This window comes from Sorex fumeus, unplaced genomic scaffold (genome assembly GCF_029834395.1).
Source record: "Sorex fumeus unplaced genomic scaffold, SorFum_2.1 ptg000033l, whole genome shotgun sequence".
Lineage (NCBI taxonomy): Eukaryota > Metazoa > Chordata > Mammalia > Eulipotyphla > Soricidae > Sorex > Sorex fumeus.
Window position 1 is genome coordinate 15,797,470 of NW_026606090.1, and position 26,460 is coordinate 15,823,929.

At 44.5% G+C, this 26,460-nt stretch overlaps 1 protein-coding gene across 4 annotated transcripts in view; it reads left to right on the top strand.

Annotated features, from left to right (window-relative positions):
• The first annotated feature begins 2,312 nt into the window (after positions 1-2,312).
• INTS10 (integrator complex subunit 10) overlaps positions 2,313-26,460 on the top strand; it is a 35,651-nt gene continuing 11,503 nt past the window's right edge. For 2 of the 4 annotated variants that reach the window (XM_056116693.1, XM_056116694.1), the window contains exons 1-13: positions 2,313-2,455; positions 2,862-2,929; positions 4,076-4,179; positions 4,660-4,799; positions 7,160-7,241; positions 7,563-7,703; positions 8,624-8,795; positions 10,015-10,184; positions 11,099-11,232; positions 15,119-15,272; positions 16,824-16,906; positions 17,651-17,803; positions 21,463-21,571. In XM_056116693.1, coding sequence (XP_055972668.1) covers positions 2,327-2,455; positions 2,862-2,929; positions 4,076-4,179; positions 4,660-4,799; positions 7,160-7,241; positions 7,563-7,703; positions 8,624-8,795; positions 10,015-10,184; positions 11,099-11,232; positions 15,119-15,272; positions 16,824-16,906; positions 17,651-17,803; positions 21,463-21,571 — 1,639 coding nt within the window. In that variant the 5' untranslated portion in view covers positions 2,313-2,326. The remainder of the gene's footprint in view (positions 2,456-2,861; positions 2,930-4,075; positions 4,180-4,659; positions 4,800-7,159; positions 7,242-7,562; positions 7,704-8,623; positions 8,796-10,014; positions 10,185-11,098; positions 11,233-15,118; positions 15,273-16,823; positions 16,907-17,650; positions 17,804-21,462; positions 21,572-26,460) is intronic. The other 2 variants (XM_056116695.1, XM_056116696.1) reach the window with 2 other exon arrangements.

Here is a 26,460-nt window from a genome sequence, read left to right on the forward strand (position 1 = left end):
AAATTAAATGCTGGAGAATGGAGATTGGGGACACAGCCAGTGATGCTCAGGGGTTACTCCTGGCTCTGCACTCAGGAATTACTCCTGGTGGTACTCTGGGTACCATATAGGATGCCAAGGATCCAACATGAGTGAGCCACATACAAGGCAAGCTTCTTACCTGCTGTTCCACGCCCCAAATTATTTGTTTTAGAATCAGTATACTATAACAAATAAGAGCTGAGACAGGGACTTGCCAGCAGTGGTGCTTCAATGCTGGAGCTGCCAATTTTGCTGCTTACCTCTAAAACCAGCACATTAACCCTAATTTAAAGATCAATATTCATAAATTATAAAATTAAGTAACTACATTTTACATATGACCATAGTGAACCACGTTTGAATTATTTTTGTTTGCACATACTTTCTAATCAGCTATGAATTTTTGAAGGGTATAAAATTTTAACCTTCTATTCATTTTTCCATTTCTTTAGGGTGATGAAATTGAGGATTAGAGAGATTAAATTGACATCCTCAGGGATATACAATAGCAAATGATTCAGATCAGGACTTAAAGGCCATTCTTTCTTCTCTGAACCATATTCATATCTAAGGAGATAAGAGAAAATGTACTAATGATGAAAACCAAAAGGATATCAAATATTTAATTTGGGATATTATAGGTCTAAAATTTATTTAATAAATAATTGTTGACAATTTAGTATGTGCTTGACCTTTCTCTGGATTCAGAGTTTAAAGTGGTGAACCAGAGACAAAAATTTTTTCCTTCATGAATCTTATATCCAAGACAGGAAAAAAAGTTATTGTTATATTTTTTGCAGCAAATCATAGAGGGAAAATAAACATATTTATTATATCTATGCCTCTTGGAGAGCCTGACAAGCTACCGAGAGTGCCCGGCCGGCACTGGAGAGCCAGGCAAGCTACCCCTGACATATTAAATATGCCAAAAAGAGCCTCCAATATGGCAACATTGGGAAAGACAAGTAAGGAGAATCTGCTAAAATCTCAGGGTTCCAACGAACGGAAACATTACTGGCGCCAGCTCGAGTTTATCGATGAACAAAGGAATGACAGTGATACTGTGATAAAAATTTGTAAGAGGATTAGCACGCACAAATAAATGCAGACAAGGTAGGCACATCAGCTGTGAATTCTTAATCTCTTGGTTCTAAATCAAAAATACCAGTGATCATTAATTTTGCAAATATTTGAATATGGAACACGCATTCTAACAAAATCACGTGTTAGTACATTCTTCATGTTACAGAAATAAATTCTGCTCCCTCCTGTTCCTAAATGCGGTCTCTCTCTAACAGTGGAGGAAGATTTTCTTTTCCTTTCAAATAGGGAGCAAATAGTTTTGATGAAAATCTATTGATTTATTTTCCGTTAAGTCACACACCCGTAACAGTTTCGCTCCTTTGCTTTGACAGCTGTCTGAGCACTCATCAAGGCTCAACAGGGCTGAGGCTACTACCAGCTCTGATCACCTAAAGGTGTAAATCCCCGTGCAACGCTCTCGGACTGGCGCTTCCAGCCGGCGAGAGGCCACGCCACCCGCCTTGTCTAATGTCGCGCTGCAGTTATCCCGTTCCCGCAGCACGCAGAACAGCATTGTTTAAAATGAAATTATTCCGATAATTCGGTAAATGTTGGAGGAAGTAAAGGTGGAAATAAAAGCACGGGGAATTTTGGAGGCAAAGGCAGCAGACTAAACACTGAGCACGGGGGCGTGTGGGCGGGGTCCAACTCCGGACGGGGGTTTCTTCCCGCAGCCAACAGGCAGCCCAAGGCCTTGCCCTCTCCGGGGCCCGGGTGCCAGCCTCGAGGGACCCTCGTATTCCCGCCCCGGCCGGTTGGCATCCCGGAGTCCCCCGGAAACGTGACAAATGAGCGGGTAGCGACCACTGAACCAGACTGCCCAAAGGCCGCCGTCCTACGCATGCTCCCTGGCCAGACATGAACTAAAGCGGCTGCCGCAGCCGCCGGCCCGCGCGTGCGCAGTGGCGAAGGCCGGGAAGCAGCCCCGCGGCCATCGGCCTGCGCGTGCGCAGTGGCGGAGATTCCGAAGTAGCCCGTGTCCGTCGTTCTGCGCGTGCGCAATGACCGAGGCCCGGAAGCAGCCCCGCGTCTGTCGCCCCGCGCGTGCGCAGTGGCGGAGGCCCGAAAGCAGCCCCGCGTCCGTCGCCCCCCGCGTGCGTAGTGGCGAAGGCCCGGAAGCAGCCCCGCGTCCGTCGGCCCGCGCGTGCGCAGTGGCGGCCCGTGCCGGCCGGTCTCCCTGGGTGAAGTAGCGGGGGCTGCTAGCAGGCCGACCCGCCGGACCATGTCCGCGCAGGGAGACTGCGAGTTCCTGGTGCAGCGCGCGCGAGAACTGGTGCAGCAGGACCTGTGGGCAGCCAAGGCATGGCTCATCACCGCGCGCAGCCTGTACCCCGCTGACTTCAACATCCAGGTGAGGCTGCCGGGACTGGCTGCGGGGCCTCTGGCCCCTCCCGGCCCCGAGCCCGCCCGTCCACCCCGCGGCGGTCGTTCGGGGCCACTGCACCGGGCGGAGGGAGAGTACCTGCTCCGGGTGTGCTGGGTCACTCTGCAAAGGCTGCGGGGGGTGGTCAAGAGTGTGGGTAGGTCATGGAGGGTTCACTGTTCTGCCCGTGGGGGTCACTTACACTGGCCGAGGGGGTCACTGTTTTGGCCACGGGGGTCACTACTCTGAGCGTAGGGGGTAGCACTGAACTGAGCGTGGAGGATCACTGCACTGGCCGTGGGGGGGGCACTGCTCTGGGCTTGGGGGTGTCTCTGCACTTGGCGTGGGATCGTGCCAGTCTTGGAGTGGTGGTGACCAGTGCCCTCTGTTTCAGTATGAGATGTACACCATCGAGCGCAACGCCGAGAGGACCAGCACTGCGGGGAGACTGCTGTACGACATGTGAGTGCTGCCTGAGCTGCCCGCGCTGCCCGGTGCCCGGAAGGGGCCGAGCCTCACCATTCCCCCGCGGCGCGTGGGCGGGTCCTGGCCCCCTGGGGTCGTCAGTCCGCAGCTTTCCGAGGTGCTGGACACAGGGTTCAGCACCGCCCAAGCTTATTCCTGGCCAGGGCTTTATTCCTCGCCCAGGCTCAGACCGTACGGAAGTTCCGAAGTTTGGAGAATAGAAAGTCAAAGCTTCTGTACCCCTTCAGAGTTGGTATTGGGGCGGGGCGCGTCTTTCTACACCTGGTACACCGACAGATTTGGGCAGGGAGGTTCTTATGAAACAAGATCACTTAGTTCCGCAGCTTGTTTTCTTGCCCACTATAATGAACTCCTTTCTGTTTCAGTAGGAAACTGGAATCTTCATCCTGATTGTTCTTGTCTGCAAAGCGTTTCATCATCTGGGTGAACTTCTAAATACAGATATCAGAAACTATGCAGAATAGCAACAAGAACCTTGTACTCGTGTCTAGCTGTTTTTCTGTAGAACAGATTCTTAGATGTAATTCCATAGTCTTAAGGATTCTCACGTTTAAAATTTTAACGCACTACCAAATTTCAAACCATAAATACAGTTCCAACTTATATTTTCACTACATTGTATGCTTCTGCTGGGATTTTTTGGAGGTTTTTTTGTTTTGTTTTGTTTTGGGAGCACATGGAGCAGTGTTTAGGGAACTGTGCCTTGCCAGGATCTAACCCAGGGCTCACACGTGCAGAGGTGTACTCCGGCCCTTGAAATTCTCCCTCTCCCCACCCATCCATTTTTAATTTTTGCCCATTTGATAAGAGAAAACAGTATCTTGCTATTTTTTTAAAATTTGTGTTCATTGTATTACTAAAAAGACAGGGCTTTTCCGATTTTCTCTTTTTACTTTGTGATTTGCTTTTGCCAGTTTTGGGGGTAGTTTTCTTTTTTTCCTTGATATTTAGGAGTTGGTCATTTTTCTTATAAGTGAAAAAATAAGTGACTTTTTTTTGCTTGTTTTTTAACTTAGAGAAAATATCAAAAAAGTGTATTTTTCTCAAATTGCTAATGTTCTTTCTTTTCATATACTCTATAAGAGCTGAAGTTTTAATTTAATACATTCATTTTAAATATAGGTTTGTGAATTTCCCAGATCAACCGGTGGTGTGGAGAGAAATCAGCATTATTACATCAGCTTTAAGGAATGATTCACAGGATAAACAAACCCAATTTTTAAGAAGTAAGAACAGAGTGATTGCATTATAGTATGGTTGTTATTTTTTTTTTCATCAATATCTGGTGGAAATTATTATTGTTCTGATATAAAGTAAACTTCATGTGTTCCCTTGGAGGGGGGAGAACAGGGTGATAATTTAATAGTGTATAAATGAGCTTTTCTGAAATACCAAGTTACATAAAGTGGTTTCAAAAAATCCCACGTGTGGTATTGGTGCTTGTATATATGTTTTAGTCTTGGCAACTGATCAAATGATGTCACTTGGTCCTTGTTTGTTAGGAGCCTTTTGCTTCTTAACAGATGGAGATGTGTGTCTTATCCCAAAAAATGGATGTTTTCTATATAGGTTTTGTAAAAATTAGATGCCTGTATGTAGATTAGACAATGTTTGTACTGTTCTCTACATGAAAGCACCTCATTTCTTCTCCTGCTTCGATATTTTCATTATAAAGAGACTTTAAAACTGAGCTGTGTTCCATGCAGGCTTATTTGAGACTCTCCCTGGCCGGGTCCAGTGTGAAATGCTGCTGAAGGTCACGGAGCAGTGCTTCAACACTCTGGAGCGGTCGGAGATGCTGCTGCTGCTGCTCAGACGCTTCCCTGAGACGGTGGTGCAGCACGGGGTAAGGTGGCCCCTTTGTCGGGTGAAGGACTAGAGGATGTATCAGTTATTCTAAAGCACAAACTGTGTATTCCTAAACAATGGTAGTTAAACTAAAAGTGTATCCTTATTAGCACACCCAGGATTCCTGGGAGATGGTGTGGAGTGTGAGGAAGCAGACCAAACTTGGACAAGTGCTGTCTGTTGGGATCTATGGAGCACAGGAAAGTTCACTGTATCACTGTCATTGTCATCCTATTGTTCATTGATTTGCTCCAGTGGGTGCCAGTAACGTCTCCATTTGTCCTAGCCCTGAGTTTTGTTTTGTTTTATTAGTGAAACACCATGAGGTACAGCTATAACTTACAAACTTTCATGCTTGGGTTTCCGTTTACAATGATCGAGTACCATCCTTCCACCAGTGCCCATTCTTTACCACCAATAATCCTAGTAGCCCTCCCATCCCATCCCCCTCACCCCACCCCATCTCTGTGGCAGGGCATTCCCTTTTGCTCACTCTTTCCTTCAGAGTCTTGTAGTTTGCAATAGAGGTATCGAGTGGCCATCGTGTTCAGTCTATAGTCTACTTTCAGCATGCATCTCGCATCCCGAGCAAGTCCTCCAAACATCCTTTACTTGGTGTTCCCTTCTCTATCTGAGCTGCCTTTTCCCCAGCATGTGCTGCTGGCTTCCAACTCCTAGAGCAGACCTCCTGGTACTTATCTCAACTATTCTTGGGTATTCAAATGTTACTTTATATTCCCGGATGAGTGCAGTCTTTCTATGTCTGTCCCTCTCTTTCTGGCTCATTTCACTTAGCAAGATACTTTCCGTGTAGAACCACTTGTATGTAAATTTCATTCCTTCTTCTTTTCTAATAGGTGCATAGTATCTCATTGTATAGATGTACCAACGTTTCTTTAACCAGTCATCTGTTCTCGGGCACTTGGGTTTTTTCCAAATTTTGGCTGTTGTGTACAGTGCAGCAATGAACATATGCAGATGTCATTTCAGCTGTACTTCTTGGCCCTGAGATTTTAGCAGCCTCTCTTTATTTGTCCTTCCCAAGGGTGCCGCATCGGAGGCTTTTTCAGGGTCAGGGGAATGAGACCCATTATTGTTAACTGTTTTTGGCATATCGAATACACCACAGGGAGCTTGCTAGGCTCTGCCATGCGGGCAGGATACTCTCAGTAGCTTCCCGGGCTCTCTGAGAGGGAGAACTAGACTATAAGAGGATGCTTGGGGAAGCACTGTTAGAGGCGTGCTTCTGGGAGTTTTGTTTTACAGTCTCTGGATCTTGGCCATTGATGGGATTATATGGTGCTTGGGGCAGTTTGTGGGTGTGACTGCCTAGCTACTGGAAAATGGGGGATCTGGGTGGAGGAGGCCCAGTCCCGATCCGAGCAGGCTTGGAAATCTCAGCCCTGGGTCCCGCACACCTGGGTTCCTCTGCCGGTTCCTTCATGCATTAGGTTCATCCAAGCATGTGGAGCATGGCTGTGGCTGGATTCCAGAGGTCTTCTTCACAAGAAAGTTAAGAGGAAAAAAACCAGAAGACTCTTACTCCATTATACTCAACAGTGTGTTTGAATTTAAATCAAGAGCTATCATTTATATTCTTGAGACATATTTTCCCATTTGTGTTTGCCCTATGGACACTGTTTTCTTTCAGTTCCCATCATTCCCTTTTATTTAAGTGACTAGGGAGTCTCTACTTGTGATGGCTTCTCCTGGAAGCCCCAGGCCCTGATAACCATGGCACCACCTTACAGATGGAGGAAACTCGGCATTTTCTCGCTTGCCTTCCCTCTGTTGATATTGCCATTGAAGTGACTAGGAGTTGCCCACATATTTAATTTTTGCTTACGATGCTTACCGGGGATCATATTCCTATGGTCATGGTGCTCGGACACCCTTGGCTGCAGGTGTGGGTGCTGGGGGGCCGTGGGCAGAGAGCTGCATGTGTCTAGGCAGCACGGTGGCCACTGAGCTGTCAACTGCCTCTGTATTGTCTTCTTGAATCTAGTTCCCACTTCACTGTAGTTTCTGTTGGGCTGGAGGGAGAGCGAGAGTTCAGTGGGCTGAGCACATGCAAAGCATTCAGGAGGTCCTGGTTCAGTTTCTTGCATGGTACCCCAGCATTGCCAGGAGTGGCCACCCAGTGTTGTGGGGTATGGTTCTAAAATTGAAAGCAGTTTTCTGTAGACATCTGATTGTCATTCTACTTGTGCTAGTTCAGAGGACAATAACTAGGACAAAGTGGTCAGGTGAAATTGGTGTACCCTTCTGGACTGTATTCCAAATTGTGTAGTAAGTAAGAAGTATCTTGTCGTCATTCTGATGTAGAAAGCTAATACGTTTCATTGTATTTTGAGACAGGTTGGCCTTGGGGAAGCGCTGTTAGATGCTGAAACAATTGAAGAACAAGAGTCTCCAGTTAATTGCTTTAGAAAATTATTTGGTAAGAAAAAGTATAATTCTATTCATTCCTATTTAAGTCCTCATTTCTATAGTTTAAACAGCATCTTAAATAGCTTCTAAATTTTTACTCTGTGACATTTGATACTTCAAAAAGAGTATATATATATATATATATAAAGCATCACAACAAAGAATATCTTGTATAAGAACTAGACTCTTACCAGAGGACTTCACTCACTGGTGTGCATAAGGGATTTTTCCTTGTGTACAATAAAATGAATTCTGAAATAAATTTTGCTTTTATCAGCACTCTATAGATTAGACAACTTCATCTTTGTTTTCATATTTTTCTCTTCAACAGTTTGTGATGTTCTTCCTCTGATAATTAACAACCATGATGTTCGATTGCCAGCCAATCTACTATATAAGTACCTAAACAAGGCAGCTGAATTTTACATCAATTATGTTACTAGGTCTGCTCAGATAGAGAGTCAGCATCAGGGTAAGTGGGAATATCCTATAATTTCACTGAGACAGACTTTGTGAATTTCGGACTCACAAAGCCATGGAGATAGCGCGAAGAGCTGGGTCACATGTCTGCATGCCTGTGGCCCCAAAAGGCCCCTTAAGCACCACTGGGTAGGCCCTGGTGGCCCCAGCAGCGGGGCAGCCTCTGGCCTGAGCATTGAACCCTCCAGATCACGTAACTGGACCCAAGCATGGCCAGCAGGGGCCTCGAGTCACCTGAGCACTGCTTGGGAGGTTCCCCCTCACTCCACGCCCCCCCCCATTTATTTTTAATAAAAAAAAAATTGCAAACTCAAAACTCCCTCATTATTTTGTTTTATTTCTCCTGCAGATACCAGTTTGGGTTTGTTTGTTTGTTTGGTTGGTTTTTTTTTTTTTTGCATCACATCTGGCTATGCTCAGGGGTTACTCCTGGCTCTGCACTCAGGAATGACTCCTGGCGGTGACCAGGGGACCATATGGGATGCTGGGAATCGAACCTGGGTTGGCTGCGTGCAAGGCAAATGCCCTACCCGCTGTGTTATCACTCCAGCCCCCTCCTGCAGATACCAGTTTGATGGTGTTTCTAAAAGATGGTTACTGGGTGGAGGGAAATACTACAAGAGAGAGACTTTTCTGTAATCAATTTACCCTTTGATCCCAGAAGTTAACCTGCTGAACTGGAATATTTGTGCCTTCACATATATACCACAGCTTGAAAGTCTCTGCCTCTTTTATGCGAATTGCCAGTTTTGGGTCACAGAATAAAATACATAGAGCTGTGCTGAGTTACTGTGCCTTTTTCTTTTGAGTGGGTAATTGGCCTCTCCCCACCACCACCCCCCAGGGCAAATAAATAATAAGCAAATGGCAGTGTGTTTCCTATTTGCTACCAGCTATTTTTTTTCTTCTTAGGTACCCAAGAAACATCGGATTTAATGTCACCTAGCAAACGCAGCTCACAAAAATATGTAATAGAAGGATTGTCAGAAAAATCATCCCAGATTGTGGACCCATGGGAGAAGTTGTTTAAAATCTTAAACATTGTTGGAATGAGGTGTGAATGGCAGATGGATAAAGGGAGACGGTAAACAGTCGTTTATTTCTGCAGTTGCCCAGTGCATCTTTTGGTTTTATACTCTCAGGATCTTAAAAGGAAGAAGGGAAAGAGTGCAGCCGAGGAAAGGGAGGACTCATTTTAAGCATATAATGCACAGCATAACTTTTCTTTGGGTAAATTCTTTTAATGCTCAGTACTTCCACAGGGTGGTTGTTCACGTTTTTAAAGATTCCCAAATGAAGGGCCAGGGCAATAGCATAGTGGGTACTTGCCTTGCACATGGCTGACCTGGATTCGATTCCTGGCATCCCATGTGGTCCCCTGATTACCACCAAGACTAATTCCTGAGTACATAGCCAGGAGTAGCCCCTGACTGAGCATTACCAGGTGTGGCCCCAAAAAGCCAAAGCCATAACAATTTAAAATATAAAGATTCCTAATCGAGGGGCCAGAGAGATGGAGCCCTTGAATCGATTCCTCAGCATTGCTTGGTCCCCTCAGCACCACGAACAGCAATCTCGAAGCACTGAGCAGGGAGTAATCCTGGGGTGGCCCCCAAACCACAAAAAATGCTAGTTGCAATAGGAACTCTTTTTTTTTTTTTTTTTTACTTTTTGGGACATACCCAGTGGTGCTCAAGGGTTTCTCCTGGCTCTGCACTCAGGAATTACTCCTGGCGTTGCTCAGGGGACCATATGGGATGCCAGGGATTGAACCTTTGTCGGCCGCGTACAAGGCAAACGCCCTCCCCGCTGTGCTATCACTCCAGCCCCTGCAATATGAACTCTTATGGTGGTAAGTTTAAAGTATTCCTTGATGTTCAGAGTTAAGTGAGACCAGTTAGCATGTTATGTACTGAATCTTAGTCTCTGATCTATTCTAATTCAGAAGAGGAGTATTCTAATTTAGAGGAGGTCATACATAGTTGGGCTGGAGCGATAGCACAGCGGTAGGGCGTTCGCCTTACAAGCGGCCAATATGGCCGACCCGAGTTCGATTCCTCCTCCCCTCTCGGAGAGCCCGGCAAGCTACCGAGAGTATTCGATATGCCAAACACAGTAACAACAAAGTCTCCAATGGAGACGTTACTGGGCCCGCTCGAGCAAATCGACGATCGACGGGAGGGCCATACATAGTAAAAAATTATTTTACGTGATTAGAGCTACATTTGCCAGATGTAATGGTTCTTTGTGCATTTATTTAGACCTTTTGCTGACAAGTGGTCTTTATCATTTTCATCTTTCAGAAGTTATGGTGATATTTTGCATAGAATGAAGGATCTCTGCAGATACATGAACAACTTTGATAGTGAAGCTCATGCCAAATATAAAAATCAAGTGGTTTACTCCACTATGTTGGTCTTCTTTAAGAATGCATTCCAATATGTCAACAGCATTCAGCCCTCCCTCTTCCAAGGTTGGTTAAAGAGTTTCAGTGTTTCAGCTGTCCTAACCATACTAAATAAGTGGAAAAAAAGTTATTGTGTTCCAAAATAATGTCCTTACTATGATGTTGAAGAAGATGAAAATGTTTAATACTGTTCTTATATCTAGATACTTGTATTTATATCTAAATCTAAATATTTAACCTGAATTGTAATAATTGTAGTGCTTTGTTTTGGTTGTTGGTGTTTTTTTATAAGGACATTTAAAATTTCATTTTAATTCTCTATCAAATATGGATATTTAATACTGATATTTTGAATAGTCAACAGGTACATGAAATCATTGACATAGATTTAGGAAGACTCCATTGCAGACAATTATTTTTGAAGTAATATAAATTGTAGAAAATTCTAGCACATAAATTCTAGAAAGTTTGAGAAAGGAATAAAATTGCCCTCGGTAATTTCAAAATAACTTATTTTTGTGTATTGCCTCTTTTGTATTTTATATAATTTATGATCGTTAAAAAGTTTTACGACAGATAGGGAAGGAATTTTCACTTGTGTTCTTCCCATTGAGAGAAAATGGTTTAATTATTTGGAATGTCTGTAGTCCTCTTTTTGTAATCCATATATGCTTGTTTCTTCACCTAGTTGGGATAACATTGAATATATTTTGTAATGATCTACATTTTCTTTCTGTTTGCTTTTGGGCACCAGTGATGCTCAGTGACTTCTCTGTGCTTGGGGATCTCTCCCGGCAGAGCTCAGGGGTCCTTGTGCAAGGGATGGAACCTGGGTCTCCATTATGCAAGTGCTCATCCTGCCAGGCTCTGGCACAGTGACCTAGAGAGTTTCTTAGGGCAGTTGTATAAACTTCGACCTGAGGTTAAGTGTTCTTTTTCTGCCTGAGTCTTTAAGAGTTGTGTTTTCTTTCCATCCTTAGGTCCTAATGCCCCAAGCCAAGTTCCACTAGTTCTTCTTGAGGATGTATCAAATGTGTATGGTGACATCGAAACTGATCGGACTAAACATATACATAAAAAGAGAAAGCTAGCTGAAGGAAGAGAAAAAACCATGGTAATTCTTTTCAGTATGTTTATTAACAATTATGTTTCCTATAAATATCTATAAAATCCAGCTCTGGAGCTAAGTTGACAGAACCTGGATCTTTCTGGGACCCTCAGTGCTCTGGGTTCTGTGGTGCTGAGGAATGCACTCAGCCTTCACTCGCTAAGCATGTGCTCTGCCACTTGGGCCAGGAAGTTCCCTTCCTAGACCAGGGAAACACCTGCGCATCAGCCTCCTGCATCTCCCACCCCACACTCTCTTCCCTCAGGTGCTCAGTTCTCCTGTTAATATTCACGGTTTACTGTTTTATTTCTTTCATCAATTTTATGACCTTATATTGCACACATAGATGAAGGTTGTCCAATTCTTGTCTTTATCTTTCTGACTTATTTTGCTTTGCACAAGTCCCTTCCTTAGACTTCCATTTTGCTGCATATGGTATATTTTCCTCATTCTTTTGTGGAGTGGGAGGAATGAAGCTACATAGTATTCTGTTGCGTAGATGCAACACACATTGATTATCTTCTCATCTATAGGTACTTCTTTGCTTCCAGATTTGTAAATAATGTTGTAATAAATTGAACTTAAGCTGTTGTAAATAATGCTGTAATAAATATTGGGGCAGATATGGCTCTTTGTGTTAATATCTTATAGTTTAATTTTTAGCCTTTTTAATTAGTAAAACATTTAATATTTCAAATAACATGTTTTTTTTTAAAAATTTATTATTGAATCACCGTGAGTCACATAGTTATAAGGCTGTTCCTGATCAGGTTTCAGTCCTACAGTGTTCCAGCACCCATCCCTACACCAGTGTTCTTTTCCCACTGCTGATGTCCCCAGTTTCCCTCCCGCCACCCTCATCTCTCCAGCCTGCCTCTATGGAGGGTGTTTTCCTTCTTTCTCTCTTTCCTTTTGGACACTATGGATAGCAATACAGGTGCTGAGATCATTTACCTACTTTCAGCACATCGTTCCTATTCTGAGTAATTGTTTTCAACTGTCAGAATGGTCCCTTCTCTATCCCCTGCGCTCAAAAGAGGCTTCCAACCATGGACCCATCCTCCTGCCTTTTTTTTTTAATTGAATCACCATAAATTATAAAGTTACCAAGATATTTTTGATTGATTTTCAGGCTCATTGTGTATTGTTTCAACACCCGTCCCTTCACCAGTGCCCACTGCCTTCCAGCAATGTCCCCAGTTCCCTACCCCCACCCTTCGGCCTGTTGGTGTGTCAGGCATTTTCCCAGCCCCAGTGCCAAGTTTCCTACTGTAGACCATTCTCCTGCTCTTCATTTCTATAACCATTGGGCATTTGAGATTCCCCTACAGGTTTTTTATATTCCACGTATGAGAGAGATCATTCTGAGTCTGTTCCTCTCCCTCTGGCTGATTTCACTTAATATGATACTCTCCAGATCCATCCACATTGCATCAAACTATACTATTATCTTTTCTTAAGGCTGCATAGTATTCCATCGTGTTGATGTACTGTAATTTCTTTATCCCATCATCTGTTCGTGGGCATTTGGGTTGTTTTCATATTTTGGGTATTGACTGTAATGCTGCAGTGAGCATAAGAGTACAGCTGTTTTTTCTGTTTTGTGCATTTGGGTCCTTGGGGTATATTTCCAGGTGGAGTATTGCTGAGTCGTGTGGAAGCTCAATTCTTAGTTTTTTGAGAAATGTCCGTATTGTCTTCCCAAAAGGCTAGACCAGTCAACATTCCCACCCGCAGTGAATGAGGCTCCCTTTTTCCCCACATCCACACCAACACTGATTGTTGTTATTCTTTTTGGTGAGTGCCACTCTCTGTGGTGTGAGGTGATTCCTCATTTTTTTGATTTGCATTTCCCTGATAATTTGTGATATGGAGCATTTTTTATATGCTTTTTGCCATTTGTCTTTCTTCTCTGAAGAAATTCCTATTCATCTCTTCTCCCCAGTTTTTTATGTATTTGGATGTTTTTCTTCTTGTAGAGTTTTACCAGTGCTTTATAATCTTGGATATTAGCCCTTTGTCAGATTATTTGCAGGTAAATAATTTTTCTCAGTTTGTGAGCTTGTATTGTCTTGTATTGTATTCTGGTTATCATTTCCTTTGAGTTGCAGAAGCCTCTGAGTTTAACGTAGTTTATCTCTGCATTTACTTGCTTGATCAGTGGCATTTCATCCTTAAAGATGCCTCTCACCTCAGTGTCATGGGCAGTTCTGCGTATATTCTCTTCTAGGTGCCTTATAGATTTGAGATCTGACATATAGGTCTCTAATCCATTTTGATTTGACTTTTGTGCTTGGTGTTAGAAAGAGGTCTATGGTTGACCAGTTTTTCCAATGCCATTTGTTGAAGAGACTTTCCCTGCTCCACTTCATATATTTTTCTCTGTTATCAAAGATTAACTGATCGTATACCTGAGGGTCTATGTCTGAATTTTATATTCTATTCCATTGATCTGTAGGTCTGTCTTTATTCCAATACAATGCTATTTAATTACTACTGCTTTGTAGTACAGTTTGAAGTTGGGGAAAGTGATACCACTCATCTTTTTCCCAGGGACTGCTTTAGCTGTTGGGGAGAAGGGTATTGTTCCATATAAGTTTCAGGAGTGTAGATTTATTTCTTTGAAAAATATCATGGGTATCCTTATAGAGATTGCGTTGAATCTGTTTAATGCTTTGGGGTTGGCCCGCTTTTTGATTGGGTGAGTTGTTTTTGTTGTTGATTTGAATGAGTTATACATATACCTTGTCTTACCAACTGTATCATCTTTTTTTCCATTTATATTTTCGCTTTTGGGGGGGAGGGGCGGGGGCTCCCAAGTGGTAATGCTTGATGGTGCTGGGTCTCTACACTGCCAGGGCCACCCCAGGCCACCTCTGCAGTGTCAGGGGCTCCCAGGACTCTTGTGGAAGTGCTCCGAGGTCTGCTGGATCGGGCTGTATGTGCTGGCCACTGTGCTGTTTAGAATTTCTTTCATTATACAAAAACTTTTCTGTCCGGTTGTTTGTCTTTGCTTCCATTTTTTTTGCCTTTGGAGCCGAATCCCCAAAGATGTTTCAAACACTAATGCTGTGGGACACCTCACTTCAGTTGTTCTTTTATGTAATAGTTTAGGGTCTTGGGGCTGGAGCTGGAGCAATAGCACAGCGGGTAAGGCGTTTGCCTTGCACGCAGCCTACCCGGGTTCGATTCCCAGCATCCCATATGGTCCCTTGAGCACTACCAGGAGTAATTCCTGAGTGCAGAGCCAGGAGTAACCCCTGTGCATTGCGGGGTGTGACCCAAAAAGCAAAAACAAACAAAAAACCCCAAATAGTTTGGGGTCTTACAGTGAAGTGTTTAATCCTTTTAAACTTCGGGGTAAGAGAGCAGTTCAATTTAATTCTGTTGCATTTGTCTACCTACTTTCCCTATCACCTTTGTTGAGAAGAACTTCCATTGTGTCATCATTATTTTATCATCATAAAATAATACTGAAGTTTGAAAGTAAAAATTAAATGCATGGAAGTTGAAAAATTAAAATTTGTATATTTATTTCTGGAGTACCTCTCAAGCAGTGCTAAGGGAATCTTGGGCCTGTGGTATCTCACGCCAACTCTGCCAGGTGTTGAATGCCAGGCCTGCGGAGGAAGGGCTAGGGTGGCACGTAGCAGAGCCACCCTGCAGTGCTCCGGGGAACTTGCTGCTGGGCTCGGACCATGCACTTCACGTGCCCTCGATCTCTAAGCTATACCCCTGAGCCCTCGATGAATTTTTATAGCCCAATTGTTAATTTTTTTTAAGTTTATTATACTCATGAGAGTGTTATAAAATAAGTGAGAGCAATAAAATTATGGATGTTCCTGAATATCACTGCACTTACTGCTTTATTCTCCCCTCATTCCTGAGGCAGAGTTCAGATGATGAAGAGTGTTCAGCCAAAGGAAGGAACCGTCATATTGTCGTCGATAAAGCAGAGCTGGCTAACTCTGTTGAAGTGTTAGAAAGCCTCAAGTTGGCCAGGGAGAGCTGGGAACTGCTCTATTCCTCGGAATTCCTTGACAAAGGTGAGAGTGTTCTTCTATTGTTGCTGTTATTTTTTTTTTTAATGTAACATCTTAAAAAGGCATTCGACTTGAATTGTAAAGTTTTAATGCTAATTAAATTGATTACAGTAGGTCATGATTTAAAGAATTATTGTTTGAGTAGGCTACCTGATCAGTCATTACTATTCAAATTACCACATAGCTCTCTGCTTGGGTCCCTTCAGGTCACCCACTTGCAGGGCAAGTTCCCTAACCCTCTCCAGTATCACACAAGCCTTTGCTTTGGTTTCTAATTGTTTTTTTAATTTTATTTTAGTCACCATGATTTATGATTTTATTGATAAAGGTTCAGAGCCTTTCCCGGGTTAGAGCCCCAAATAGGGTCTGTTTCCATCCCTCCTGATTCAGGGTCCCGCTCTCTCCCCTCTCCCCAAAGCAGTGTCCTCACAGTCATCTCACTGGCATGTAAGCTCAGTTCTGTAGACCAGTTGTAAAAGCCCATTGATTTTTGTCCTTTTGGTGTGTATTCCCTTACTCTACTCCTGTGTGTTCTCCTGTGAGAGATCATCCTATGTCTGTCTCCTGGCTTCTTCGCTCAGCATGATTCCCCCAGTTCCGTCCACAGAGCACTAGATTTTATGACTTCAATTTTCCTTACCGCCTAGTATATTCCATGTGTATCTGGCCATGGATTTGTTTTTATTATTATTTTTTAATGAATCACCATGAGATACAGTTACAGACTTACAAACTTTTGTGATTTTCAGTGATACAATGATTGAATACCCATCCCTCCACCAGAGCCCACTCTCCACCACCAATGTTTCAGTATCCCTCCCGCCACCCCCACCCCATCCCCCCAGGCCTCTGTGGCAGGCACATTCCCTTCTACTCTCCTTTTGGTTGTTATGGTTTGCCACAGATTCTTACTCACTCACTCTTCTGTTCTTGGACACAGTTGTTTTCCAGATTTTGCCTGTCAGAAGCACAGGAACACAGATGTCTTTTCTGATTAGAGTTTTTGGATCTTTGGAGTAGATGCTCAGATATGGGATTGCTGATTCACATGAAAACTTAATTCTTAGTATTTGATGCTGTTTTCCAGAAAAAATGAACCCAGGTGTAGGGGACCGGGGAGGAGTTCAGTTGGTAGGCACTGTTTGACATCCTGAGCACCACCGGGTGCCCCCAGAGGCTGAACTAGTTGCTGTCTCTACCTGAACTCTGGCTGAACTAGATTCCTTGTCCCTACATCCATGCGACACTGGGTAGTTTTGTCTTTTTTTGATGAGTGCTGCCAGTCTCACGGGGTGACGTGATTTCCTCATTTTGATTTGTATTTTCTTTATGATAAGTGATGCAGAATATTGTGCTTATTGGCTATCTGATGCATGTTCTATTCAAAGTTGATTTCTAATTGAAATTCTAGCCATTGTAGAAACCAGAATATAAAGTTGCTAACCATTTTTTGATAATTTATCGCTCTCTTTTTCTGTGTAACTTGATGTTAGTTTTGTTTTCTGCTTCTATGTGATGTGCCATTGGTAAATTTGCTTTTGTGTTCTCTCTCAGAATTTACAAGAATCTGCTTGGCTTGGAAGACAGACACTTGGCTTTGGTTGAGAATCTTCCTCACTGACATGATCATCTATCAGGTATCGGGATGGCCCTGTGCCACTCCTGTGTCTTCCCGGGGCCAGCTGTGACCCGGCTTGCCCACGTGTGCAGAGGTGTGTCCCCATGGCTGATGTATGGTCCAAAGAGCAAGGCTGCAATGAATGAGGGATCTCTAGTCTACTTTTCTTTTGAAGTAACTCTAAAGTGACAGCACCACATTATCTGTTTTACTTTGAATTCAGTTACACTCCTTTGCAAAATAAGCTTTAAATTTATTTATAAGAGATCACACTTCTCCTTTCTTGGCTTGACTCTGTGGAGTCTCATGACTCCAGTGCAGTTTTACTTTACTGCTCTTAAGCGAATCAAGAGGCCGAAGTCAGAGGCATCAACAGCTTTGTCTGGAGACACCTCCTGCCTCTATGAAGAGCTGCAGCCCGGAAGTGGGTGCTGCTTTCATCTTTCCCAAGAGAGAATTGGAGTTAGTGTCTTGGTATGCAGCAGTGCTGTGCCCTGAGTACTACCAGTGTGACCCCTTGTTGACAAACGATGACAAACGTTGCTGTCATCCTAGCACTGCAGCATCAAGGACTGCCCCAGGGGTACCCCAGGCCCCCTGAGCAGCACTAGGAAAAACCCTCCTTGCTGCCAGAAGTTGGATGATCAAGGAGAAGTACCTTATTTGTAGTTGCTTGATGAACCTGGATATGTTTGTTTGTTTGGTTTCGTTTTTTTTTTAATGGCAGTATTTTTTCCCTCCTTGCTCTTACTATCTATCTTAGGGTCAGTATAAGAAGGCAGTAGCCAGCCTGCATCACTTAGCAGCTCTCCAGGGATCTCTTCCTCAGCCCCAGATGACAGGGCAGGGCACCTTGGAGCATCAGAGAGCGCTCATCCAGCTGGCCACCTGCCACTTCGCTCTCGGGGAATACCGAGTAAGTACTGAACTGAGCACATGTCTGTGAAAATCCATCCTGCCACCTAGTCTGCTTGCTACCTTATTTTCCTTAATAGTTTTTTCTGTTGTGGCTTCCCTAAAATTCAGCTCCTGTACTTTCCGGTTTCCTATTCACTGATATGTTTTATTGGAGGATGATCATCTCTTCTTAGCTTTCTTGTGGGAATCAGTAGAGCAAAGGGTCCTGCTGTGCTGCTGTGCTTGTTCAGAGGAGGCCTCTGCTAAGTGGGAAGTAGACACTGGACGTTAGCCTGGCCGGGCTTGGACTGTCCTTTGGTCTGGCATTGGTGCTCCTGGCCTGGGGTAAGGTGCAGTGTGTGACCTGGCGATGGTGCTCCTGGCTGGCTGGGGTAAGGTGCAGTGTGTGACCTGGCAATGGTGCTCCTGGCTGGGGTAAGGTGCAGTGTTGTGACCTGGCCATGGTGCACCTAGCCTGTGGTAAGTGCAGTGTAGGATCTGGCCAAGCCCCTCCTAGCTGTCTCGCCCAGCACCTACCATAGTGATTTATACAACTTCTATCCTCTCATAATGTTTAACATCAATAAAAATGGTGAGCACATTCGGAGCTTGGGAGGTAGTACAGTGGGTAGGGCATTTGCCTTGCACGCAACCAACCCAGGTTCTATCCCTGGCACCCCATATGGTCCCCTGACACCACCATGAGTGATTCTTCAGTGCAGAGCCAGGAGTAAACCACCCCCACCCCAAATAAAATTGATAAGCAAAAAAAAAAATTTTTTTTTAAGTGAAACACTATGAGGTACAGTTGTAGACTTACAAACTTTCGTGCTTGGGTTTCTGTTATACAGTGATCGAATACCCATCCCTCCACCAGTGTCCATTCTCCAGCACCAATGATCCAGTAGCCCTCCCACCCCCACCCACCTTTGTGACAGGGCATTCCCTTTTGCTCTCTCTTTCCTTTAGGGTGTTGTAGCTTGATAAGCAAATTCTTGATTGATGCACAAAATGTCTACTTATAAGCATAGATTACTTCTCATCTCCATGTGTTGATTTCTTTGTAATTTATAACCCTCAGTGCATTTTGGGTTTTTTGTTTGTTTGTTTGTTTGTTTAATGCATTCTAGAGATCATAGCAAGTACACCTGCAGGGGCTGGGGAGATAGATGACCTGAGGTCTCAGCCCTGGGCACATGCCATGGCACTGCCACCCTACCACTGGCCCGGAGTGATCCTGCGCCTCTTGAGTGCCCCCACCGTCCTGGGAAAGTAAATAAATAATGACCCCATCGTTTTAATTGAGCTGGACAGGCATGTTGAGGGATGTCGGCCCGACAGTGAGCACTGTGAGGCCCCATCTTAGCCTCTCTGGGAGGCCCAGTTGCCTGTTCACCTGTTGCATGCAGGTGTGAGTTGCTGTAGTTCTCTGGCCTTAGACACAAAGTTGATTCTTGCCCTAGCTAATCTTTTTGATTCTTCCAATGTGATACATCTTTAGTGGTTTGTTCTTTATTTCCACTGTCACCCTGACCTCCATGACTTTTGGGGATGGGCAGTGTTGGGCCACAGTCGTAGTGCTCAGGGCTTACTCCTGGCTCTGCTCAGGGTCAATCCTGGCACCTCTCAGGGTGCCTGGCAGGGAGCAAACTGGGATTGCCATGTACAAACCTGTGCCTTAGACCTTACTACCTCTCAGGTCCGATCATAGCTTTTATCTGAGTATTCTTACTGCAGTTTTCTCTCAACCCTGTAACTTACTGCCTTCTAAAACTTTGCTGTCATCCTTTTACCGAATTGTATCGTTGACTTTCCGAGTACCAGGAGTTGAGTTCTAGATGCTAGGGGGGATTATAGCAGGCTGTAGGAAATCCAAGATTTCTGCCTTCAGGGTCTAATGATCTGAGATGGAGAGACAAGTGTTTATAGAAGAGTTAAAAATCAAATATGAGGGGGGCCAGAGTGATAGCACGGCGGGTAGGGCATTTGCCTTGCACTCAGTTGACCTGGGTTCGATCCCCGGCATCCCATATGGTCCCCTGAGCACCTCCGCCACTAGTAATTCCTGAGTGCATGAGCCAGGAATAACCCTTGTGCATCGCCAGGTGTGACCCAAAAAAAGCAAAGATAAATAAATATAAAATATGAAGTGGTGGGCTTCAACATCCGAGCATTGCTGGGAAGACTGGGCTCAGAGAGACAGGGTGGTGTTGGCCCACTAGTCCTGTCCTGCCTTGCAGTCACGCTGACCTGTGCGGTCATCTCACCAGAACAGCCCTAACTCCAGGCTCCTGAGCCACCCAGTCTGGGCCTGGGGCAACCAGAGCCCCAGAGGTCATTGCAGCCAGGGCTGACCAAGAGGAAAAAAAGGTCAGGGAACAAGGTTTAAGCCTCCCTCCTCAGCCAGAGAGCTAGGACTGGCCTTGCCTTCAGCTTTCCAGCCCTGAGTGTGTTGGCCTGAGCACCGCCAGGAGAGATTCTGGGCAGAGGCAGCAGCTGCTGAGTGGCACGGGTGTGATTCAAACCTCAAGGAGCTGACCAGGGGGTCTGCCTGGCCCAGAAGGTGCTCCATTGGTGGAAGCTGATGGTTCTTCTTACACACTGCTGCATCTGTCAGTTCTACCTACAGCTTCTCCATCCTCCAGGTTGGTCACCATGCCCGTCTGCCACCCTTCACCTCAACTCTTCCCCGAAGACCCTCTTTCTCTTGTCCACTTTCCAAACCCTTCCCTTCCCCTTTAAAGCTTTGGTCGTGATACCCTTTCTTTCTGAAACTTTCATTGCTGTGGGATTTTCTGCTAAAACATAAGACTCATGTCTGGAGTGATAGTTCAGTGCCTTGCATACGATCAACCCGAGTTCAATCCCTGGCTGAGTGCAGAGCCAGGAATAACCCCTGCACATTGCTGAGTGTGACCCCAAAAAGCCAAAAGAATAAAAAATAAAAACATATTACACATAATAATATGGGGATTAGGATGAGTGCACAGTGACTGGGGTTTAATACCTGGCACCACACAGTGTCTGAGGCATTTTTGAGTTCAGAGGCCCCAAAGCATCACCAGGTATGACCCTAGAGCTGTTGAACCCCAGCAGGGTGACTGAGCAGTACTGTATCCTCAGGCCCTTGTGCTGAGAATCACAAGTACGCACGGCTTGAGAAGCCCTAGAAAGCAAACGGGACTAGTAGGAGAATACGGGGGTAAACACACTTTCATGCAGCCAATCCAGGCTGAGTCCCTGGCACCACGTAGGGTCCTCTGAGTGCTGCCAGGATCACTCCTGAGCCTAGAAGCAGTAACAGCCCTAAGTGTAGCGCAAAAATCCTCAAATCAGTATACAGATACCCTATGTATCATACAGTTCACTCCTTAAGTCAGTCCTGTTTGGTTAAGTTTTCCATTCAGTGGCTGAAGAGTTGGCTATCATCTGTGATATCAGAATGTCCATGTGATGACTGCCACCTGCTACCACATGCTTGTAGTTATTCCCTCAAGGTTCTAAAACAGATTCAGTCTTAAATTTTCCTCTTTGGTGAGCAAAAAGAATATTCCTATAAAGAGTTTTTATGCAGAGGTATAGGCCTGTATGCTTATATTACTCGTAGGTTGTAAATATTTTGTCATATTTATTTGGTTTTAATTTCAGGAAACTTGAGTGCCTTTTGTTCTTCTTTAGATGACATGTGAAAAAGTCCTTGATTTGATGTGCTACATGATACTCCCAATTCAGGATGGAGGCAAATCTCAGGAAGAACCTTCAAAAATAAAGCCCAAATTTAGGAAAGGTATGGTGGTAAGGCTTATGTTTACTCTAAAATATCTTTAGGAGACCAGGAGATAGTGCAGGGTCAGGCTGCAGTCTGCGTGGGCTGACTTCTGTCCAGCCCTCACCCGCAAGCCCTGGCCCTGTCACATCTCCAGCTGTGACCCTAATGTACCCTTGGGCTCCAGCTTTCAACCAAAAGGCTGAGTGGCCAGAAATCTCAGAATTGTCCCAAGCCTCCTGGGCACCACTGGAAGGTTCCCCACCTCCCAAAATGAAATAGCTTTAGTGCCCAAGGTTGGGAAATTTTTCACAGTTCTTCATTAGATAATACCCCATGATTTGTAGAGCTTGGCAAGCTGTATAAAAACTTTCTTGACTAAGCTTTTTCTCGGCTCTGATTTCCTACACAGCTCCCTTCATTTCTTGTCTTCACCTCAGTTAGGAAAACTGGGTGAAGTATGTATTATTTTAAAGGGTCTCTTGGCATACCATTCATCTCTTGAGCTGGGAACCAGAGCGATAGTACAGTGGGTAGGGCGTTTTCATTGCACACAGTCGGCCTGAGTTCGATCCCTGGCATCCCATATGGTCCCCTAAGCACCATCAGGAGTAACCCCTGAGCATCGCTGGGTGTGACCCAAAAAGAAAAACAAAACAAAACAAAAAAACAACTCTTGAGCTGTTCGGTGTAGGGGTCTCCCAGTGGTCCTCAGAGGGGCATGTTGTGCCAGAGATTGAACTTGGGGTCTCACTTTTGCAATTTAGTTTTGAGCTATTTTAAGCTTGACCTCAACTGGCACATTGCTTGAAAACCTGTATAAATGGAGTTGTTCACTAATGTACTTTTCACCCTCAAAGTCTGAATAAAAGTAACCAAATGAAGCCAAAGATAGTAGAAGATGGGAAATAATAAGAGTAAGAATAAATGAAATGTAACACAAAATAAAATTAATAAAGCCAAAAGTTGTTTTGTTTTTGGAAAAGCATTAAAGTTGGTCAAATTCTAATAAGATCAATCAGGAAGAAGATGAACACACATTACCAATAATGGGAATGAAAGGAAATGAAAGGAAGTTCACCATAAATCCGACTGAAGTCAAAGGACAGAGTCTACATTAGGAATAATTTTATGACCATAAGTTCAATAATTTAGATGGAAGAGAAAACTTCTAAATCACAGCTTAGGGGTTGGAGAAATATTACAGTAGGTAGGACCCTTGTCTTGCACACAGCCCACCTAGATTCAGTACCTAGCCCTCATATTGGTCCCCCCAGCATCTCCAAGAGTAATTATCGAGTGCAGAGCCAGGAGTAACCCCTGAGCACCGCTGATTGTGACCCCCAAACAAAAACAAGCCAGAAAAATCACAGCCTATAAAAACTTGCGGACCTGAAGGGATAGCATGGGAGCTTCAGGCGTCTCCTGCGAGCTCGTGCTCCAGAATCAGAGCCTAGTGTTCAAGGCACTGTGCAGCCCCCGGGTGCCGTCTGCGTCCTTGCCATTGCACGAAATTTCTAGCCCTGCTGCAGTCTGATCGGGTGACCTGCACCAAGTACTACAGCTTAACACATGTGCAAGCTGCATAGCCAGTGACCGAGAGCCCCGGCAGCACATGCCAGCCCCATAGCCCTAACTTCTGTGCCTCCACAAGGAGTGACAGCCCACAGCTCACAGAGCAGGGGTGTCCCCACTGTCACAGACATTAACAGACACAGGAGGAGGAGAGCTGACAGTGAAGTTAAAGCTCTAAAGAAACAAAGAATTGCAATGAAATTAAACTTGTCACATTTAGAAAACTATAGGTCCAAATGGCTTCACTAGAGAATTCTATAAAGCATTTGGGAAAAAATGAAACCAATGCAGTACTTGAGAAAATACAGAAAAGGGGAATAGTTTCCAGTTCAGGTTTTGGTTTTTGGTGTTTTTGTTTTGTTTGGGGGGTGGGCATGGAAAGTCCATACCTGCAGTGCTCAAGACTTACTCCTGTATCTGCTCAGGGTTTACCCCTGCTGGGCCCAGGCCATATGGAATGCTGTGGACCAGATCTGGGTCAGCCACCTGCTGTCTTGCCGCTCTGACCATCGCAAGTCAGTTTTTAAGGCCAACATCCCCCTGATAGCAAAACTAAATGAGCATTACAGGGACAGAATGTTACAGGCCAGTACTGTGTGCATACAGTCCAGAGTCATCACCCAATTAGCAGACTCTGTAAAAAAATGGTCAACATTCTGACCATCCTCATTGGGAAAGCAAAGGTGACTTGATATGAGAAAAATCAGTCTTTATATTAGCTTATTTGCTGTATTACCTTTCTGTTGCTTTTATTAATTGACTTTTTTTAACAAGGAGCCAGAGAGACAGTACAGAGGCTAGGCACTTTGCTTTGTATGTGGCCAACCCCAGTTCAAGCCTAGCACTGCATATGGTCCCCCAAACACCATCAGGAGTAAGCCCCAAGCATAATCAGTATGTTCCAAACAGCTCTACTCCCCAAATCATAGCAAATTAGTATTGGAAACTTCCTCAGCACCATATTTAATGGCAATGAATGCATTCTCTCCTGAAGTCAGAGGCAGTACAGGGATGTTAGATGCCATGCCTGTGTACAGCACATTCAGGATCCTAACCAAGAAAAGCAAAAATCAAAATTCTGTCATACTTGAATACATACAAAGCCTAAGGAGTCTCCTGAATCAGTAACAATAAGAAAACAAAATAACAAATCAAAAGATGTGCGGTGATGTACATCCATCAGAAGACAATGGTTTGGGTGCTAATTTTCTCCCTGAAATGACTATAGGCTCTATGTGATCCCTATCAGAATCCCAGCAGACTTATTTTTTTTATAGAAATTAATAAGCTGATTCTAAAATTGATGGGACCACAGACATAGAGTATTTAGGGCACTTGCCATGCACATGGCCAGTCCAGCTTTTTATACCTGGTCCTTGTAAGGTTCCCCAAAACCTCCAGCAGTGACTGAGCTCATAGTAAGCCCTGAGCACCACCAAGTGTGACCCTGAAACCAAACTTAAATGAAAAGAACAACATAGAACGAACTTTTTTTTTTTTTGCTTTTTTTTGGGTCACACCCGGCGATGCTCAGGGGTTACTCCTGGCTCATGCACTCAGGAATTACTCCTGGCAGTGCTCGGGGGACCATATGGGATGCTGGGAATCGAACCTGGGTCAGCCATGTTGGCTGCGAGCAAGGCAAACGCCCTACCCGGTGTGCTATCCCTCCAGCCCCAGAACAAACATTTTTGAAAAAAGGTAAAATTGGTGCATACATTACCCGAAAGCAAAACCTAGATAAAAGGTATAGTTATTAAGACACTAATTGGTTAAGAAATAAAGGAAAATCCAAAAATAAAGCTACACAAAACCGAGTAATTTTTAGTGGAAGTGCTAGAGTGGAGAAGAGAAAGCATTTTCAATAAATGGCACTGGACCAAAATGGTTTTGTTTTGTTTTGTTTTGTTTTTTTGCTGGAGAGATAGCACATCAGTAGAGTATTTGCCTTGCATGCAGCCAGCTGGCCGAGCCAGGTTCTATTCCTCCGCCCCTCTCGGAGAGCCTGGCAAGCTACCCATGACACATTCAATATGCCAAACACAGTAACAAATCTCACGATGGAGACGTTACTGGGCCCACTCGAGCAAATTGATGAACAACGGGAGGACAGTGCTACCGTGCTTTTTGGGGTCACATCCAGTGATGCACAGGGGTTACTCCTGGCTCCGAATTCAGGAATTACCCTGGCGGTGCTCAGGGGACCATATGGGATGCTGGGAATTGAACCCAGGTCGGCTGTGTGCAAGGCACGGCCCTGCCTGCTGTACTATTGCTCCAGCCCCTGGATTTTCATTTTAAAAGAAAAAATGGGAGCCAGAGCAATAGTACAGCAGGGTAGGGAGGCATTTGCCTTGCATGCAGCCAACCTGGGTTTGATCAACATCTCATATGGTCCCCAGAGCACCACCAGGAGTAATTCCTGAGCAACACTGGGTGTGACCCAAAGAGCAAAAGGATAAATAAAAGAAAAGGCACCCCAACCCTTTTCCAAGTCTTTGTAAAAATTGAAGTTGGGTGTAGACTAAGCAAAAAGCTTAATGATTCTTATTTCAGTTGGAGGTGCTAACTCTAACCAGTTTGCCCCCGCAGTTCATAGTCTGGTGCGGAGCTTCTGTAGGGCTGCATACTGCCCTGCCCTGTCGCCTGGCCAGGGACAGTGGGCAGTGAGTGCTGATGTGTTTTCTGTGTGTACAACTGACCCTGGTTTGATCCCTGAGCCCAACGAGTATGGCCCCAGAATCAAAAGAATTAAAAAGCAAAATTCTGGAAGAATGCGCATTAAGAGAGATTGGTAAATTTCTTCCCAACAAAATTAAAACACCACCAAAGATTATGACCAAATGAAAAAAGTAAGTCATAAGAGTCTTAGGAAAATTCGCCAGGAAGTGTATGACCAGCAGAAACTTAGCTTCCAAAATTGAGAAACCCCTTGAAACTGACAAGAACCAACCATTCTTCCTTAGAAAAATGTATGTTGCACTGCACTGCGTGCACTGTCCTCCCGTTGTTCATCGATTTGCTTGAGTGGGTCCAGTAACGTCTACATTGTGAGACTTGTTGTTCCTGTGTTTGGCATATCAAATACGTCATGGGTAGCTTGCCAGGCTTTGCCGTGCAGTAGAGATACTCTCGGTAGCTTGCCGGGCTCTCTGAGAGGCGTGGAGGAATTGAATCTGGCTCGGCCAGGCTGGTACACACATATATAAACTGGGTTCATAGAAATAAAAGACAAATGGCAGAAAACTATTTGCAAAGATTGTCAACCTTTTTTTTTTTTTTTAACCTTTTTGTACTGTGGGAAAATTCAGCTTAAAACTTGAAGCTACCATTTC